The sequence below is a fragment of the Herpailurus yagouaroundi genome, unplaced genomic scaffold (assembly GCF_014898765.1).
Source record: "Herpailurus yagouaroundi ecotype Mexico unplaced genomic scaffold, PumYag 77, whole genome shotgun sequence".
Lineage (NCBI taxonomy): Eukaryota > Metazoa > Chordata > Mammalia > Carnivora > Felidae > Herpailurus > Herpailurus yagouaroundi.
Window position 1 is genome coordinate 36,644,830 of NW_024412388.1, and position 17,084 is coordinate 36,661,913.

The 17,084-nt window shown below is 49.6% G+C and overlaps 2 protein-coding genes across 12 annotated transcripts in view; one reads left to right on the plus strand and one right to left on the minus strand.

Annotated features, from left to right (window-relative positions):
* The window catches only part of MAST2 (microtubule associated serine/threonine kinase 2), a 221,376-nt gene extending 213,578 nt beyond the window's left edge, over nucleotides 1–7,798 (plus strand). For 7 of the 11 annotated variants that reach the window (XM_040470078.1, XM_040470079.1, XM_040470081.1 and 4 more), the window contains 12 exons: nucleotides 142–274; nucleotides 1,048–1,213; nucleotides 1,744–1,845; nucleotides 2,108–2,230; nucleotides 2,408–2,517; nucleotides 2,871–3,025; nucleotides 3,273–3,862; nucleotides 4,485–4,708; nucleotides 4,907–5,029; nucleotides 5,460–5,596; nucleotides 5,714–5,907; nucleotides 6,217–7,798. In XM_040470078.1, the coding sequence (XP_040326012.1) occupies nucleotides 142–274; nucleotides 1,048–1,213; nucleotides 1,744–1,845; nucleotides 2,108–2,230; nucleotides 2,408–2,517; nucleotides 2,871–3,025; nucleotides 3,273–3,862; nucleotides 4,485–4,708; nucleotides 4,907–5,029; nucleotides 5,460–5,596; nucleotides 5,714–5,907; nucleotides 6,217–7,742 (3,583 nt within the window). In that variant the 3' untranslated portion in view covers nucleotides 7,743–7,798. The remainder of the gene's footprint in view (nucleotides 1–141; nucleotides 275–1,047; nucleotides 1,214–1,743; nucleotides 1,846–2,107; nucleotides 2,231–2,407; nucleotides 2,518–2,870; nucleotides 3,026–3,272; nucleotides 3,863–4,484; nucleotides 4,709–4,906; nucleotides 5,030–5,459; nucleotides 5,597–5,713; nucleotides 5,908–6,216) is intronic. The other 4 variants (XM_040470080.1, XM_040470084.1, XM_040470085.1 and 1 more) reach the window with 2 other exon arrangements.
* Nucleotides 7,799–12,424: 4,626 nt separating this feature from the next.
* The window catches only part of PIK3R3 (phosphoinositide-3-kinase regulatory subunit 3), a 142,474-nt gene continuing 137,814 nt past the window's right edge, over nucleotides 12,425–17,084 (minus strand). The window contains exon 10 of the mRNA XM_040470090.1: nucleotides 12,425–15,941. Within this exon, the coding sequence (XP_040326024.1) occupies nucleotides 15,743–15,941 (199 nt within the window). The 3' untranslated portion in view covers nucleotides 12,425–15,742. The remainder of the gene's footprint in view (nucleotides 15,942–17,084) is intronic.

The following is a 17,084-nucleotide window of genomic DNA, read 5'->3' on the forward strand; positions in this document are numbered from 1 at the left end:
CGGTCTCCTTGATGAAGCTACCCTGCTTATATCCCACAGGAACCCTGTGGAAGCCTGACTGGGAAATTTTGGCATATAAAAAATCAGCACTCTTAGAAAACTAGGAAATAACCCTATACTTTTGTTTCTCTGGTTTCCCAGCCTCCTGATTACATCCATGGGGCACATCAAGCTTACTGACTTTGGCCTTTCTAAAATTGGCCTCATGAGCCTGACAACAAACTTGTATGAGGGCCACATTGAAAAGGATGCCCGGGAGTTCCTGGACAAGCAGGTACAGAAGGATAGTTGAGACCTTGGGAGTTGAGTTCCAGACTTCAGAATAAGGGTAGGGGGCAATATACTTAGCTAGATATTAAGACTGGGAGCTCGTATCTTTTCCACCTTTTGGTTCCACGAGGTATTGAGGTAGGTAGCACATTTGGAAAATAGGGTGGGCCACAAGAATCATATGGATATAAAATCCAAAGTCATCTTCCTCAGGGTTTGGAGAAAATAGGTCGTATAACCATTGTTACTCTCAGAGACTAACCTGAGATTTGTCCTGAACCTCCTATAGCCTTGGTCAAGGGCAAGGCTCTTCTGGAGCCTGTTCTTGGAACACTGCTCCAAGTCTCCACTGGATTATGGTCCAGCTTCTTGAGAGTAGCCTCTGGATGTTCCTTGATTTGACAGTTCAGGTTGTGACTATTTGCAAGTCCCTGTAGTAGTCATGTGACTAACTATAGGGTCTGTCCTTTGAGAGGCTGGAGGGCAGAGGCCAGTTATGGGAACAAGATGCCAGAAAGAGTTGTTAAGGGCTCAGGGAGTGGTTGTTCCAGGCTAGAAGTGTATGTTTTGGTTAGTTAGGAAGTATGTAAATTCACTCCACCAACAGTTCCAAATCCGATACCCTGGGTTCCTATTGATCTTGTTCTTTAACCAAAGTAAGCCAAGTCTTCCTTCAGAGACTTTCTTCTCCAGAGGTGGGAACATCCCCACTTCTTCAGCCATTATGCCAATGAGCTACCTCAGGATGCTGAGCCAGCCTGGCTTCTCTGTGCCCAGGTATGCGGGACCCCGGAGTACATTGCGCCTGAGGTGATCCTGCGTCAGGGCTATGGGAAGCCAGTGGACTGGTGGGCCATGGGCATAATCCTGTATGAGTTCCTGGTGGGTTGCGTCCCTTTCTTTGGAGATACTCCGGAGGAGCTCTTTGGGCAAGTGATCAGTGGTAGGTACCATCACCCTGGCATACTGGGGAGACAGAGTCTGGATCCACAAATATGATTTACACATGCACCTGTGGGGCTTATGAGTTCTTGTTCTGAATTTGTGTGTATGTGTAGTATGTTTGCCTCTTAGATGCGAATGTGTGTGGGTACATGTGCACTGTGTGTGTCATGTGGGGCTTGTTCCATTTGTGTTCATGTATCCCCCATATGCCTGTGTTGTGTATGTGTGAGTATACTAGTGTCTGAAGTGTAAAGGCAGGGTGAGCTGGAGCTTCAGGACAGGGGAAGTCCTGGATCAAGAGCAAGCTTCGGGCTAGGGTATGTGCGACCCCCTAGGAGGGCAGGAACCTATAGAACTTAAGGAGTTGGGTCCTGGGCAAGGCTTTCAGTGGCTCTGGGCTGGGCCCGTTATGCCTCCCTACCCATGTCTTACCATAGAACCCTCTTCTTTATCTCCCCACTCTGCCTGCCTGCAACCTCTGAGACCCTTCTCTAAACCACTCCTTCCCTCTTACCCCCAACTCTTCAGATGAGATTGTGTGGCCTGAGGGGGAGGATGCACTGCCGCCAGATGCCCAGGACCTCACCTCTAAACTGCTCCACCAGAACCCTCTGGAGAGATTGGGTGCAGGTAGGACAGGCCCCACTGACCTTTCTCACAACTTGGAAGAGGGAAGAGGGAGGTTGAGTCCATGCAACCGGGAAGCTCAGGCTTCAGATATGGGCAGCGCATCTGATCCTGAGACTGCCCTGCTCCTGTGAGCACAAGGAGAAAGGTGCCATAGCCGAGGCATTCAGGACTGGCCTCTTGAGGTCTGGGTTCTCACTGGACTTGCTGGCCTGGACTCCACACAGCTCATCCTGCGCCTCGCCCACACCCTCCCTGTCCACAGGCAGTGCTTCTGAGGTGAAGCAGCATCCGTTCTTTACTGGTCTGGACTGGACAGGACTTCTTCGCCAGAAGGCTGAATTTATTCCTCAACTGGAGTCAGAGGATGATACCAGCTACTTTGACAGTAAGGCCACTGGTGGGATGGGGAGAAGTGGGGATCCTACCTGTTTGCCCAGAAACACCTGTGCACCCTCCACTTGGTACTGGGAGTCACTTCTCCAGCCCTCTGAGGTCTGATAAAGGTCAAAAGGAGGCACCACCCAGGGCCTCTAAAGGGAACTGTCCTGTGTGTCTGACCCAGCCCGCTCTGAGCGCTACCACCACGTGGACTCAGAGGATGAGGAAGAAGTGAGTGAGGATGGCTGCCTGGAGATCCGCCAGTTCTCATCGTGCTCTCCAAGGTTCAGCAAGGTACGATGGAGCAGGCCCAGGCTGGGGCGGACTGGGAGAAGAGGACCTGTCAAGGAATATGCCTGGGGCAGGTTGGGGGGAGCATGTGACGGGGCTACCCCTAGGAAAAGAGGAAGAAGGGGCCCGGCCTGCATATGACAGATATCGCAAGAACCACTCCAGGCCCTGACGTCAGAGATGCCAGGGGTGAGGCCCAGTCAGGCCAGTGGAATAGCCGCTTCCTCGAATTGTTCATCTGGTATGGAGGAGGGAAGGGGAAAACTGGTTCCAATTCCTGGGTTTCAGGTGCCAAGGATACTTTTGGGAGGTGTGGGTGTTGGGGCCTGTCCCTGGCACAGACTCTGTGCCCACAGGTGTACAGTAGCATGGAGCGGCTGTCCCTGCTTGAGGAGCGCCAGGCACCACCCCCCACCAAGCGCAGCCTGAGTGAGGAGAAGGACGACCGCTCTGATGGCCTGGCAGGGCTGAAGGGCCGAGACCGGAGCTGGGTGATTGGCTCCCCTGAGATGTGAGCACCCAGAATCCACCTAGGGTGGGCAGCATAGCCATCCATTAGTTGTTACAGATCATGGGCGAGATTCAGATGCTGGGGGGCAGTGCTGGTGGCAGTGAGGGGGTATCCCAGGGATGGCTGCTGAAGGGAATGTCAGAGGAAAAAAGTTCTATGACTTACAACTCTTGTGAGCCCCTCAGGAAGCCTGAGCTGGAGGAAGGAGACCACCTGCCTGTCTCACCCTGGGCCTTGTGTCTCACAGATTGCGGAAGAGGCTGTCAGTGTCAGAGTCATCCCACACGGAGAGCGACTCAAGCCCTCCACTGACAGTGCGACGCCGCTGCTCAGGTCTCCTGGATGCTCCTCACTTCCCTGAGGGCCCTGAGGAGGCTAGCAGCACCCCCAGGAGGCAGCAGCTGGAGGGTACATGGCTTCTGACACCCCCATCTGGAGAAGGGGTATCTGGGCCTGTCCCTGAACGGCCAGTAGAGCGGCGACTGAAGCTAGATGAGGAGCCTGTTGGCCAGAGCTGCAGCTCCAGTCCAGGTGTGGCCCAGCAGGTGGCCAGGAGGCCTGGAATGGAGGACGCTGCAGGCAGGCAGGGGGGTGAGGCTCCACTGCATTGCAGGTTTCAGTGCTCACTTGGGCCCACAGCTCTGGAGACTCGAGGAGGCCGTGGGACCCCACAGCTGACTGAGGGAGCCACAGCCAAGGCCATCAGTGACCTGGCGGTACGCAGGGCCCGCCACCGACTGCTCTCCGGGGACTCAGCAGAAAAGCGCACCACTCGCCCCATCAACAAAGTGATCAAGTCCGCCTCAGCCACAACCCTGTCCCTCCTCATTCCTACAGGTAAGCCCCCCCAGGGAACTAGGATAAAACTCACAGGAAGGGCCCTAGAATCTCTGTGGGCCTTTGGCAGGGTCTGCACATGGCAGGTATCTGAGAGACTGTGTGTCACTGCTGCCTCCTTGTTAGGAGATGAGAGGTCTCTAAAAGTGTGCATTGGTGTCAGGTTGTGTGTGCATATGCCACAAGGCGAGATGGCACTATGTAATGAGTGCAGGCTCTGAGGCAGAGAGCTTACATTCAGACCCTGGCTCCTGACCTTGACAAAGTTGCTTAACCTCTCTGAGTTTCAAGTTCCTCATCAAAAATCGTAGAACTTACTAGTGGTAGCTCGTAGGGTAATTGGGACGTATGAATACGTACAGAGAGCGTATATGGCCCCTGATGGATACAAGTATGTATTCAGTAAGTGCTAGCTGCCATCACCTCCTGGGCCAAGGGGGGTGGTTTGGGCATGTGAGGGGCTTTGCTGCTCTTGAGTCTGTGGTGAAGACATCCCTGGGCTTAGTCTCTGCCTGTGACTATAGCTGTGAGGCATCAGCAGCCTAGCCTAGATGGAGCTGGGCTGGAAGTATGGCCAGGCCAGGGTCCTCTGACCTGCTCAGTCCTGTCTTTCCTTCTCCAGAACACACCTGCTCTCCATTGGCCAGCCCCATGTCCCCACATTCCCAGTCATCCAACCCATCATCCAGGGACTCTTCTCCAAGCAGGGACTTTTTGCCAGCCCTCAGCAGCTCGAGGCCTCCCATCGTCATCCACCGAGCTGGCAAGAAGTATGGCTTCACCTTGCGCGCCATCCGTGTCTACATGGGTGACTCAGACGTCTACACTGTGCACCACATGGTGTGGGTATGTCTGGCCATCCAGACCTGTTGTCTCCCAGTTTTGTCATTGTTCTGCCTTCCCCCTATCAGGGCCTGTCTGTCCCTGCTTCTTTCCCTGCCTAAACTATCCTCAGGGTATAAAGTGGGGGTGGGGAACAGCAGAACCAGGCCCCACACTTTACACTCAGGCTCCAGGCTGAGGACTGTTATCTCCCTGGGGCAGCACGTGGAGGATGGAGGTCCAGCTAGTGAGGCAGGGCTTCGTCAGGGTGACCTCATCACTCATGTCAACGGGGAGCCTGTGCATGGACTGGTGCACACAGAAGTGGTGGAGCTGATTCTGAAGGTTAGTGCTGGGTATGCTACCTGACGTGGTCGGTCCCCCAGTGACCCTGCCTTATAAGTCTATGACTTACTACGGGGAATTGGGAGAGTTGGGTGCACACACCCATGGCACTGAGGACAGACGCACCCATAGCAGTGGGCTTTTGCTGGAAAGCAGCGTTCTCACTGACCAAGGCCCAGGGATCCTTCTGAGCCATGGATAGGACTGAAGAACAAGACAAATGAGCCTCTTCTCCACTTTCCCAACCCTAAACTGTCCAGGCTCCAGTTGGAGCCATTTCCTAATCTGTGAAGTGGGAAGACAGGCCTATGGTTCACACCTGTCAATGTAGGGACAAAAGCTAGAGCTGTGGGGTAGCCATGCCTGAGGGTGAGGGTAGGAGCAAAAATATGTTCCCTGCCTTAGCCTGGGTTCACGCTCTGTTCCCCAGAGTGGAAACAAGGTGTCTATTTCAACAACGCCCTTGGAGAACACATCCATTAAAGTGGGGCCAGCTCGGAAGGGCAGCTATAAGGCCAAGATGGCCCGAAGGAGTAAGCGGAGCCGGGGCAAAGATGGGCAAGAAAGGTGAGCATGACTGAGCCACCTGGGTGCTTGTGTGTGCTCGGAGCCCTGGCTATTGGGCCCAGTATATGCTATGCCTCGTGCACCAACTCACACAGCCCTTGACTCTTGTCTCTGCAGCAAAAAAAGGAGCTCCCTGTTCCGGAAGATCACCAAGCAGGCATCCCTGTTGCACACCAGCCGTAGCCTTTCCTCCCTTAACCGCTCCTTATCATCAGGGGAGAGTGGGCCAGGCTCTCCTACACACAGCCACAGCCTTTCCCCCCGATCTCCCACTCAGGGCTACCGGGTGACCCCTGATGCTCTGCATTCAGGTATGAAGTGCTCCCTGCACATCACAGAGACAGCCCCTGGGAGGTAGGAAAGAGCCTATAGGCCCTCTGTGCTTCTCTGCGGCCCCACTCTGAAACTCCTTCACCCTACCCCCTGAAAGACTCAGCAGTCCTAGTGAGGAGGTGACAGGGGTGGAGAGTGACTTTATTTCTGTAGCCTGGGCTCTGGTTCACTGGCTAGGGTCACCTTGATGATCCTGGGACATTCTAGGGCTAGCCCTGCCTTGCCCCTCAGTCACTTCTATCAACTAACATTGTTCTGCCTTTGTGTGTCTGTCTGTGTGTGCAAAGTGGGAGGAAATTCATCACAGAGCAGCTCCCCCAGCTCCAGCGTGCCCAGTTCTCCAGCCGGCTCTGGGCACACACGACCCAGCTCCCTGCACGGCCTGGCACCCAAGCTCCAGCGCCAGTACCGCTCTCCGCGGCGCAAGTCGGCCGGCAGCATCCCTCTGTCACCGCTGGCCCATACCCCTTCCCCACCGCCAGCAGCTTCACCCCAGCGCTCCCCATCACCCCTTTCTGGACATGGAGCCCAGGCCTTCCCCACCAAGCTTCACTTGTCGCCTCCTCTGGGCAGGCAGCTCTCACGACCCAAGAGTGCAGAGCCGCCCCGCTCACCACTACTTAAGAGGGTACAGTCAGCTGAGAAACTGGCAGCTGCGCTTGCTGCTTCCGAGAAGAAGCTAGCCACTTCTCGGAAGCATAGCCTTGACCTGCCCCACCCCGAGCTAAAGAAGGAACTGCCGCCCAGGGAAGTCAGCCCTCTAGAGGTGGTTGGGACCAGGAGTGTGCTGTCTGGGAAAGGGTCACTGCCAGGGAAGGGGGTGCTGCAGCCTTCTCCCTCATGGGCCCTAGGCGCTCTCCGACAGGACCGGGCTGAACGGCGGGAGTCGCTGCAGAAGCAGGAAGCCATCCGTGAGGTTGACTCTTCAGAGGATGACGCCGAGGAGGGGCCGGAGAACAGCCAAGGTGTACAGGAACCGAGCTTGGCACCAAGCCCAGAAGTGGGCCGGGACCCACCCCTCAGAGGAGCAGGAGAGGGTGAGGAAGAGGATGCCTTCTTGTCTAGGGACCCCAAGAGCCAGGGCTCAGCGGCCCCAGGCCTGTTGACAGAGATCACACTGAAGGATCCCGGAATGGAAGGCCCTAGTGTCCCCCAGAGGAGGCTTGGGATCCCACAAGCCTTTGAGGAGGCTGCCATCTCCTCATCACCGGCCCCCAGCCTAGGTAAGGCTGGACCCACAGACCCTATCCCTCCTGAAGGCTGCTGGAAGGCCCAGCACTTCCATACCCAGGCACTAACAGCACTTTGTCCTAGCTCTTCAGGACTTCTCCCTACCAGTCCCTCTGCTGTCGCCTCGACCTCTGGAGAGCCAGGCCCATGGGCCTGGAAATTTCTTATTGAGGGTCCAGACAGGGCATCCCCAAGCAGAAAGGCAACAATGGAAGGTGGGATGGCCAGCTCCCAGGATTTGGAAACCATAACTCCAGTCCACTCAGAGAACCTGTCTCCCAGACAGGAGGTGAAGTCATGGCCACCTGGTGCCCCTGGGCCGGTCCATCCACCTTGTGAGTTTCCCCGCCAAACCTGGCTGTGGGAGCCCGAATGTGCACAAATAGAGAAAGAGGAGCCAGCCCTGGGCATCACCAAAGTGCCTGATGCCTCAGGTGATAGGAAGCAGGACATTCCACGCAGAAGCTGCCCTCTCACCCAGGAGCCTGGGCCCAGCCTGCTCCGGAGAGGCCGAGACCCAGCAGGCCCTCAAAAGCATCAGGACTTGGCATTGGTGCCTGATGAGCTTTTAAAGCAAACCTAACAGTCGTTTGCCATTTCTTGCACTCAGATCTGTGTAATACATGCTCTTGGAAACCATCTTTGTCTTGTTTCTTTCAGTCAACACAAATGTAACTCAAGGTCTTTGTTACTGCTGAGAATAGAGCGGTGAATAACACACTTTTCCCCTGTCAGGGGAGGATTGCCTAAGCCCAATGTGGCTTCTCAGAGACTGCGACGTCTGAGCTCCAACCTCCAGGACAGATGATAGTAGTTTGCTGGGTTAGAAGACTGGGGCCGGGCCCCGGCATTAGTCTGAGTATCCAAGCAAAAAGTACAGCACTTACCATATACTTGGTATATTCAAGAAACAGAAAACAAAGTGGAAATGGGTCTAGTGAGTTTGGCAAGGGCCATATTTAATGATCTTCCAAGAGCTTAGACTTTCTGTAAGTGATTGGGAGTTATAGAAGACCCCTTAGCAACTAATATTCTGGCTTTATAGAGGAGGGAACTTGGGTTTTCAGATATTAACATAGCTTGGGCACAATTACAATTAGAACCTAGGTCTTTCCTGACTCCACAACCCATATTTATCTCCTAACTTGGAGTGTTTCATGGCCAAACGATGAGGTAGAAGGAGGTGAAGAGTTAAACGTGGGATATATTTGAGGTACTTGAGGGACATTCAGAAGGTAACTGGATGCATGGGCCTGGAACTCAGTAGGAAAATCTGGATTGAAGATAGAAATTTGAGAGCCATCAATGTATCAATAGTGATACATTGAGGAACACTAGCATTTAAGGCAAATAAAGAGGACTTAGAAACAGCAGCAAGAAGAGAATCCTAAAATCCAAGAGAGGGAAGAGTTTTGAAATGAAGGGAGAAATGACTTGTTAAAACACTGAAAGCCCATTTGAGGTGAAAATACAGAGATGCCTTAATGTCTGTAGCCAGTAAGCCCTTCCTGGGCTTTTGTCAGATGGGCCTTAGCAACAGAAGTAGACGTTACCAAGGTGGATGGCCCCCAGTGAATGGGACTGCATTGGCGGGTGGGTGAGCAGGTGGTGTGGGAGGGGAGAGGACATCTATGGGGCCATTGTGTTGGAGGAGTCAGGAGATGGCATCACAGGAGCAGAAAGTAAGGCTGTGGTGGAGTACCTCCATGGTGATGGAGGACTTTTCAAACTGTGGCCTTGCACTAATTCTCCCATAATCCAATGCCCAGGTTGGAAGGAGAGGCGTCCAGAGGACTGGAGACAGGAAAATGCCTCAGGGCCACTGGCTGGGTGCCTCCTGCACCCTTCAACTCATTGTCACCTTGCATGGAGAAGGCTGTGGCCGCCAGAGGGCGTACCCTGCCTGTGGCGCCAGAGTCCACAAGTAGATGTCTGGCCCCTCAGCCTTCAGTCCCTTCTTGAACTCACTTCCTCTTTCCTTCAGTCATTCATTGGCAGCAGACCCTCAGCCAGCCTGTACTGGACACTGAGAACACAGGTAACTGGTTGCCTGGGGGAGCCTCCCATGTAGATCAGGATCTGGTTAGAAGCACCGTAATACCACAGGTGAAGGAGGTGGGGGCAAGCACATCTTGCAACAGTTTGTGGGAGGGAGGAACTACCTCTCTTAGGTTAGAAGTGGGGGGTGATTGAGGAAAGAGTAGGCACAGAGATGCTAAGCATCCTGTAATGCACAAGGCAGCTGTCTCAAGTGCCAGTGGTGTTCTCTTTGAGAAACATCACTAGATTAGCCTGAGGGGAGGGGTTTCTGAAAGACAACTGCACAAAAGTGTTATAATCACATTTATGTTTTAGAATATCACTGGCTTCAGTATATAAGGAAGGCTCTAGTGGAATAAGCAGACCAGAGAGAAAATGATGTAGTGATCCATTATGGTGGTCTGAAATACTAGGAAAACCTTGATGGAAAGTGTAGTAGCTGGACACAGATTTGACAACTACCAGCAAATAGTTGGTAAAGCCATAGGAATAGATGGGGATTGTATAAAGAATAGTTGCAGAAGGAAGAAAACCCAAGACATTGGGCCTATCTGAAGGGAAGGGGTCAGGGAAGAATAACTGAAGTGGGGGATGAGATCCTGAACGTGGGAGAAACCAGACCATTTTAGGAATTCTGTGGTTTACCCTTAGAGCAATTGAAAATTAATGGTTTGGGTGCCTGGGTGGCGCAGTCGGTTAAGCGTCCGACTTCAGCCAGGTCACGATCTCACGGTCCGTGAGTTCGAGCCCCGTGTCGGGCTCTGGGCTGATGGCTCGGAGCCTGGAGCCTGTTTCCGATTCTGTGTCTCCCTCTCTCTGCCCCTCCCCCGTTCATGCTCTGTCTCTCTCTGTCCCAAAAATAATAAATAAACGTTAAAAAAAAAAAAACTTAAAAAAAAAAAAGAAAATTAATGGTTTTACACAGGTTCAGATTTGTATTTTGAAAAGCTAACTCTGAAACATTAAAAAGGCGGGGGCGGGGGGGGATGGGGGGGATGGCCCCTAGGTGGCTCAGTTAAGCTTCGGACTTTGGCTCAGGTCATGATCTCATGGTTCGTGAGTTAAAGCTCTGCATTGGGCTCTGTGCTGACAGCTTGGAACCTGGAGCCTGCTTCAGATTCTCCCTCTCTCTCTGCCCACCCCCCCCCCGATTTGCACTCTGTCTCTCTCTCTCTCTGTCAAAAGTAAACATTAAAGAAAATTTTTTTAAAAGAAAGAAAAGCTAACTCTGGTTGTTATGAGAATATATCTGAGGGGGGCAAGGATGGAAGAAGGGAGGCCTTTGCAGTATTAAGGTTAGAGTGAAGCAATGTAGTTGGGGAGAAGTGAAGTCTTTGACATTTAGAAAGTAAAACTGATATGGGTTGGTGATGTTTTGTGTAGACAAGAAACAGGAAGGCCTTGTGGATGACTGCTGCATTTCTGGCTTACATAACCAGATGAATTTTATATTTCCACCCCGAAATGTGAAACAGTAGAAGAGAACCTGGGCTAAGTGGTGACCCTGCATGTGGTATGCTGTGAGGTGCCTCCCAATAGAGGACTGAGCAGGAGAAACAAAGATTTAATTGGCCTAAAGATGGTAGATGAAATCATGGACGTGGATAAAACTGCCAAGGAAAAAGACATCAGTGAGAAGGCAGCCAGAGGAGTCTGAAGAATTAAAAGGAACAGAGATGTAGGAGGAAAACCAGATGCTGAGTCGTCATGGAGTCCAGGGGAGAGTTTTTCATGGCAAGTAGTCAATGATGATGGTTATTGAAGACCTCAAGGAAAGCAGCTTCAGCTGGTGATGGAACCTGAACTGAGATGGTGGAGGAGAGGAAATAAAGACAGATTTAGACAGTTTTTATAAAAAAGTTTGGCTTTGAAGGGGGGCAAAGAGATGAAGGGATGTAGGATTCAGTAGAAGTCAGGAAGTGGACTGAGACACACCCAACCATGTTTCAATGTCAACAGATGACCCAGTCGAGAGAAAACAACAGTGAAAGAATTGATAACTGATCATGGGGGATTCCTGAGGAGGAGGGAGAAAATAGATACAAAAATACATGTGGAAAGGTTAGCTTTTAGTTGGAGGAGGGCCAGCTTTTGTAATTTAACAGGTGAGAGGCAGAGCAGTCATGTGGACATAGGTTTTAGGTTTGGTGGTAGGAAAGGGAATTCATAGCCAAGCATAGGTTTTCTCTGGAAACAAAGTTTGCAGTCCCTGTGGGACACTCAAGGCCCCAGTGGAGATATCCAGACAGCAGGTGAAGTTCAGAAGACAGGACTAGGCTGGAGACAGTAATTTGAGTGTCCTATACAGAGAGTGGGAACAACTCAGGATCTGGGAAGATCCTCTATCAGTTCCTAGCATATGGGGAGAAAGGGCATAGGCAAGATCATTTAGGGCAATGGACTACCCACTACCCAATCTGATTTGTAATTCACTACACACCTGGGTGGGGCCTGAGAGACTGCATGAAAACTGCAATGTCCTTTGCAAAGAGGTGGTCACATTTTGTTAATTATGTCACTAACATAGAGAAACCTTAACAAAGTGCTGTGGCAGGAGGGTGACAAGGGCCTTGGGCAACAAACATTTACCCCCAGAATAGACTCTCGAAACACTTTTATTTCCGGGTAGAAAGGTGTGATGAGAATCTGTAAGCTGGACTTTTTAGTAGTTAGGAATGGGGCGAGAAGGAAACAGCTCTCAGATTTAACTTTCTCGGGGTTGGTTTCTGAGTGTCCCGGTGTCCTGTGCTGGATGGAGATGTTGGCATCATGCCTGTTAGGGGCAACTTCCTCTTCTTGTTCAGGGGAGGAGGAGCGCCTTTCGTGGCCCCAGTTCAGCCCCAGGACCAATCTTTTGGTGCTCATGACAGAGAAGATTTGGGAGTTTCAGGGCTTTCGACACCCTAATCCTCTGCTTGCCTCCCACCCCTAGGCCACCCTTTCATAGCATGAGGACAAAAGGTGCTTTATTGCAATGTTTTTATTGCATTACTGGAGCAAGTTGGCCAGACTGTTCCCTCTTGGGGAAGATAAACAAAAGACTGAAAAGTATCTCCCCCATCACCTCCCCCCCACCCTCCCCCACAACTGCACAGCAATGTCTGAACACATCTGGTGACAAGAACAATTTGCAAAAGTGGTCTAGGAACTACATTATGAACTGTCCCAACACAAGACATACAGTTGGCTTCTTTGTGAATCAGATATTTTTACATAAACTACATGGTTGGGATTTTTTTTTTTTGTTTTTGTTTTTGTTTTTTTGTTTTTTTTTTTTTTTGTTTTTGACTACATCAAAGACAGTAGAAGAATAGTTTTTCACAAGTAACAACAGGGCACCAAAGTCACATGCTGGAATTTGTAAGGAAACAAGGTTTGTCACAAGTGGCTGCAGCTACAGCAAGGATGAGCAGTTGGCAGCAGAGAGCTCAGCCAGGCCTCCATCTGCACCCTCTGCTTTGAGGCCACAGAAGCCTTATAGAGGCCTACTTTGGAGTCTTAACTGGCAACAAAGACCACCTCAAAAACCAAGAATTGTCCAGATGCAATTCTTGGCCCAAGAGGACCCATGGGGCTGGTTCCTTGCAGCAAGAAGAGGAGACCTATGGAAGACACCACATTTGGCTATCAATGCCTTTAGAGCACATGAGGTCCAAGGTAAGTGGGAGGTCCCAACAAGGCTTGGAGATGGAGTAAAGGTGGTATTAGGAAGTCCTCAACCTTGGCCAAATCAGTGGTAAGGACACAGCTAGCCTATACAGTCCTGAGGCCTGGCCAAGACTTAGCATCTATGATCAGGAAGAAACCAAGAGGACTGTTCTGTGATGAAATCTGTGCCTGGAAAAGATGGGCCTAGGACCTGTGTTCAGCAAGCCTCAAGCTGCTTCCATGCTGGTGGCTGGCTTCCCTAGCCAGAAAAACAACAAGCCCCTCTGGTCTTTGTCTCTTTACTCCCTGCTTCAGTGAGGCTGTAGTTAAGATGCCAAGAGAGAGAGTCCCAGGGTCCAAATCATGGGACAGGACACAGAGCTACACTCAGATTAAGGACCATGGAGTAAAAGAGCTGCATGCTACCTCTCCAAGTGGCTAGTAGACTGGTCCCCTATGCCATTTCCACTGGCTCAGGATCAAGCAAGTCATGTGGCAACTAGTCAGAAAAGATATTTTCCAATTTCTCAAATGATCCCTAAGGCCTTAGTTCCCACAAAGCAACAAATTCAAGAATAAAAAACAGGAAAGAAAAAAGTGAAGGAATGTAGGACTAAAAAAGAAGAGTCCTTCTCTACAAGCCAGCCCTTATTCAAAGTGTAAATATTAGATGGTGTTAGCTCTCTCCCTACACACCCTTAATGTCTGCCTGAAAAGGAGCAACACATGGTTCAATGTCACAGGCATGTATCCTTACTCCTGTTTAATTTTAGAAGAGACACTCGGAACTCACTAAATTTTAGTACCAGAAAGGAGGGATTTCTTGCACCCAATCTTGAGCACCCAACTGCTTAAGCAGGTTCAATACCAGGTACAAGGCCTAGCAGCAACTAAGCTGATACTACTCAGTAAAACTTGCAAGATTTCAAGCTGGCAATGTGGAGAAGGGATGTGCAGTTGGCTATCGTTAAGGGCTTAAGTCAGAATGGGACACTGGAGGGAGGGGTTCATTTGTCTGCCTCACCTAATCCTGAAACTGCTATGTAACCAAAGAAAAACCAAAGATATGCCCTTTTCTTCCTATCCTCATCGTTAGTAACTCTGGAGGTCTTTCCAAAAATTGTAAGCTATTTTTACATCATGGTCCATTCTAGACCCTGTCACCAAGATAAGTGCTCAGGGAAAGCAGTGTTTCTTTCTTTCATCCCACAAATTAGAACTTTCCTAGGTAAGCCTTATGTACCAAGACCTGGATATTGGCTGCTTCTGTAGCTCAGCCAGGATGCCTGACTGCACAGCTTTGGACTCAAACAGCTGACTCACTCTGAACCTATTATGGTTCCAGGACTGGCTTGGAGGCAGCTGGACTCTATTTGTTGAATGAGTGTGGACTGATGGGAGTGGGGCATAATGGAGGTAGGAGTAGATGCCTGCCTCCAACTCTGCTCGCTAGCTTCACTCAGCTGGAAGGTTTAAACCACATGGAGCAGAAGATTCCTGGCCTAAAATCAGGGTCACTGAAGCATGAGGACAGTCTGTGCACATCATCTTAATGGCAGGCTCACAAAAAGGCAAAGTGAAAAACTTCCAGATGGCTTTTACTAACAGTCTAAACTCCAAGCCATTATTTCCTCTCCTTGCAAAAGTTTCAGAAACCACTGTATGGAAGCACATGGGTGATGTAGATGACCCCCAGCCTCTGGGTCTGTGAATTATTGAGGTCCCTGACAACAGTCTGGCTCCCTTCCTGCTACAACCTTAGCCACCTAGATCTCCCCTAAGCCTTACCCAGCAAAGGAGAGGGAGATGAAGGGAAATTAAACCACGTTTACTGTTTCTGCAGGGCATTTAAACTTGGGGAAGCACATGTAAGACTGTTGTTCTATATCATTATTTGGTATATCAAGCCATCTAAAAGCACTGGATTGCACCTTTTCTTTACTCATACAAACAAGTTACAAAGGTTTCAAACAATAGATCATTCTTTTAAGGAAACACCACACAAGCACCAACTTCATTTTATGATTCAAAGCTCACCATGCCCACAAAAAGAACACTATTCCTCATCTCTGAGAAACAAGGGTGGGGCAGAAGGAGTTGCACTGACCAATTTTAGTGTTTGCTAAAACTAACAAATTCTAGTTTTCCTTTCAAGTTTTGGTACAGAAGTGTGCATTCAGATACTAGTGCTGTCTTTTCCATCAGACCTTAGTCTGGCAACAAATATTATTCTGCTGAGATCAATTTGGTTTCTAAACATAATGCTTCTTTAGAGGAAGGAGCCACTGAGATGCTGACACCTAACTTGTGTTAGTTAATAAAGTACCTCCAGTTGAAGGTGTTTTTACCCCCTTGACTAAGATTCTCTAAATGAAATCCCAAGCCTCCTCGTTTTCCTTTGGTTGTCTTTTTCACCAAATGCCATTCTACCACAGAACCAAAACAGACTTCTTTTTGGGAGGAAGTTAAGAGAGACCGCCAGATCAAAACAGAACTCCCCAAAGAGCCATGCCCCTGCCACATTCTCAGAGTCGAAGACCAAAAGAGGACAAGGACTCTTCAGAGATTTCCAGATATAAACCCCCACCCCCATCAAACCTAATACGTTCTGCTGAGGGTGCCTGGCTAAACAAAACAAAAACCCCAATGAAATAGGCTTTCCAGAAAACAACATCTGCTTCCAGCTCCCTATGTTGGTGCAGCGGCAGAGCGGAGTCTCAGAGAAGCTCAGGCTTCTTGCACCCCCATCCTGGCAGGCTGCTTCTCGGCCTCTCCACATTCACAGGATCACTTCTTGTGCAAAACAAGCAGTCTACGTAGAAAGAATGCCCTCATAGTCTAATAAAAACTGTAGGAAAAAAATGCTAGAGAGCCACCTCTCTTCCCACTCCCTCTTTATCTGCAGAACGAGGGCATCTGTGCATGGACAGGGTAGGCAAGCCTGACATTGAGGGAGTCGTTGTGCTGAACAAGGGACGTCTGCTGGTAATGGAGCACCAGCTCCTTCAGCGAGCTGTACAGGTTGTAGGGCTCTGCGAAGCCATAGCCTCGAGCAGTGCTGTAGATCACACAGTGCTTCACTTCCCCATCGGCGCTGCCAAGATACAACACACAAACACCACAGGGAATTAGAGCAGGGATGATAAAGAGACCCTAAATGACCAAAAGTCTGAACAATTTTTCTGCAAAAAGGTTTAGCAGTAAATTTGTAAAATGTCACATCCATGTGTGTCCCCTCACCCCCCTTACAGACTTATCACAGAGGCACCTTTCACCTCCCACCAAGACATGGCAGAAGGAAAATGGATGGTGGCATATAATCACTAAGCTGTGAATCTTCGTGAGGCAAGATTGCACTGGAAAGAGAACCTTTTTTTTTTTAAAGTATACAAATCAGTGATTTTTTAGAATATTCACAAGGTCGTGGAAAAATTTCCAGAATATTGTCACTACCCTAAAAGAAACCACGTACTCATTAGCAGTCACACTGTATCCCTCCTCCCCCTGGACCCTAACAAACACTAACCTACTTTCTGTCTCTATATGGATTTGCCTATTCTGGAATTTCACATAAATAGAACACACAATATTGTACAACCTTCTGTATCTGGTTTCTTTCACACTTAGCACATTTTTGAAGTTCGTCCATGTTGTAGCCTTCATCAGTTACTTCATCTTGTGGCTGCATAATATTCTGTCTGGATATACCACATTTTATTTATCCATTCATCGACTAATGGGACAAGTGGATTGTTTCTATTTTTTACCATTATGAATAATGTTGCTCAAACATTTGCCAAGTTTTTGTATGGATTATGTTTTTAGTTCTCTTGGATACAGAGCTAGGATATAGAGCTAGGGGTGGAACTGCTGAGTCATATGGTATCTCTTTTTAACTTTTTGAGAAACTGCCAAACTGTTTTCCAAAGTGGTTACACCATTTCATATTCCTGCCAGCAGTGTATGAGGGTTCCAATTGCTTTGCATCCTTGTCAACACTTGTTATTGTCCATCCTTTTTATTATAATCATTCTAGTATAATCTAGTATAATCTCATTGTGGTTCTGATTTGCACTTCCCTAAGGACTAATGATGTGAAGCATCTTTTCATAGACTTATTGACCATTTATATATCTTCTTTACAGGAATGTCTATCCATTTCCTTTGGATAAGTACCCAGTAGTGGAATTACTGGATCATATGGTAGTTCTATTTTTGAGGAACCACTGCCATACTG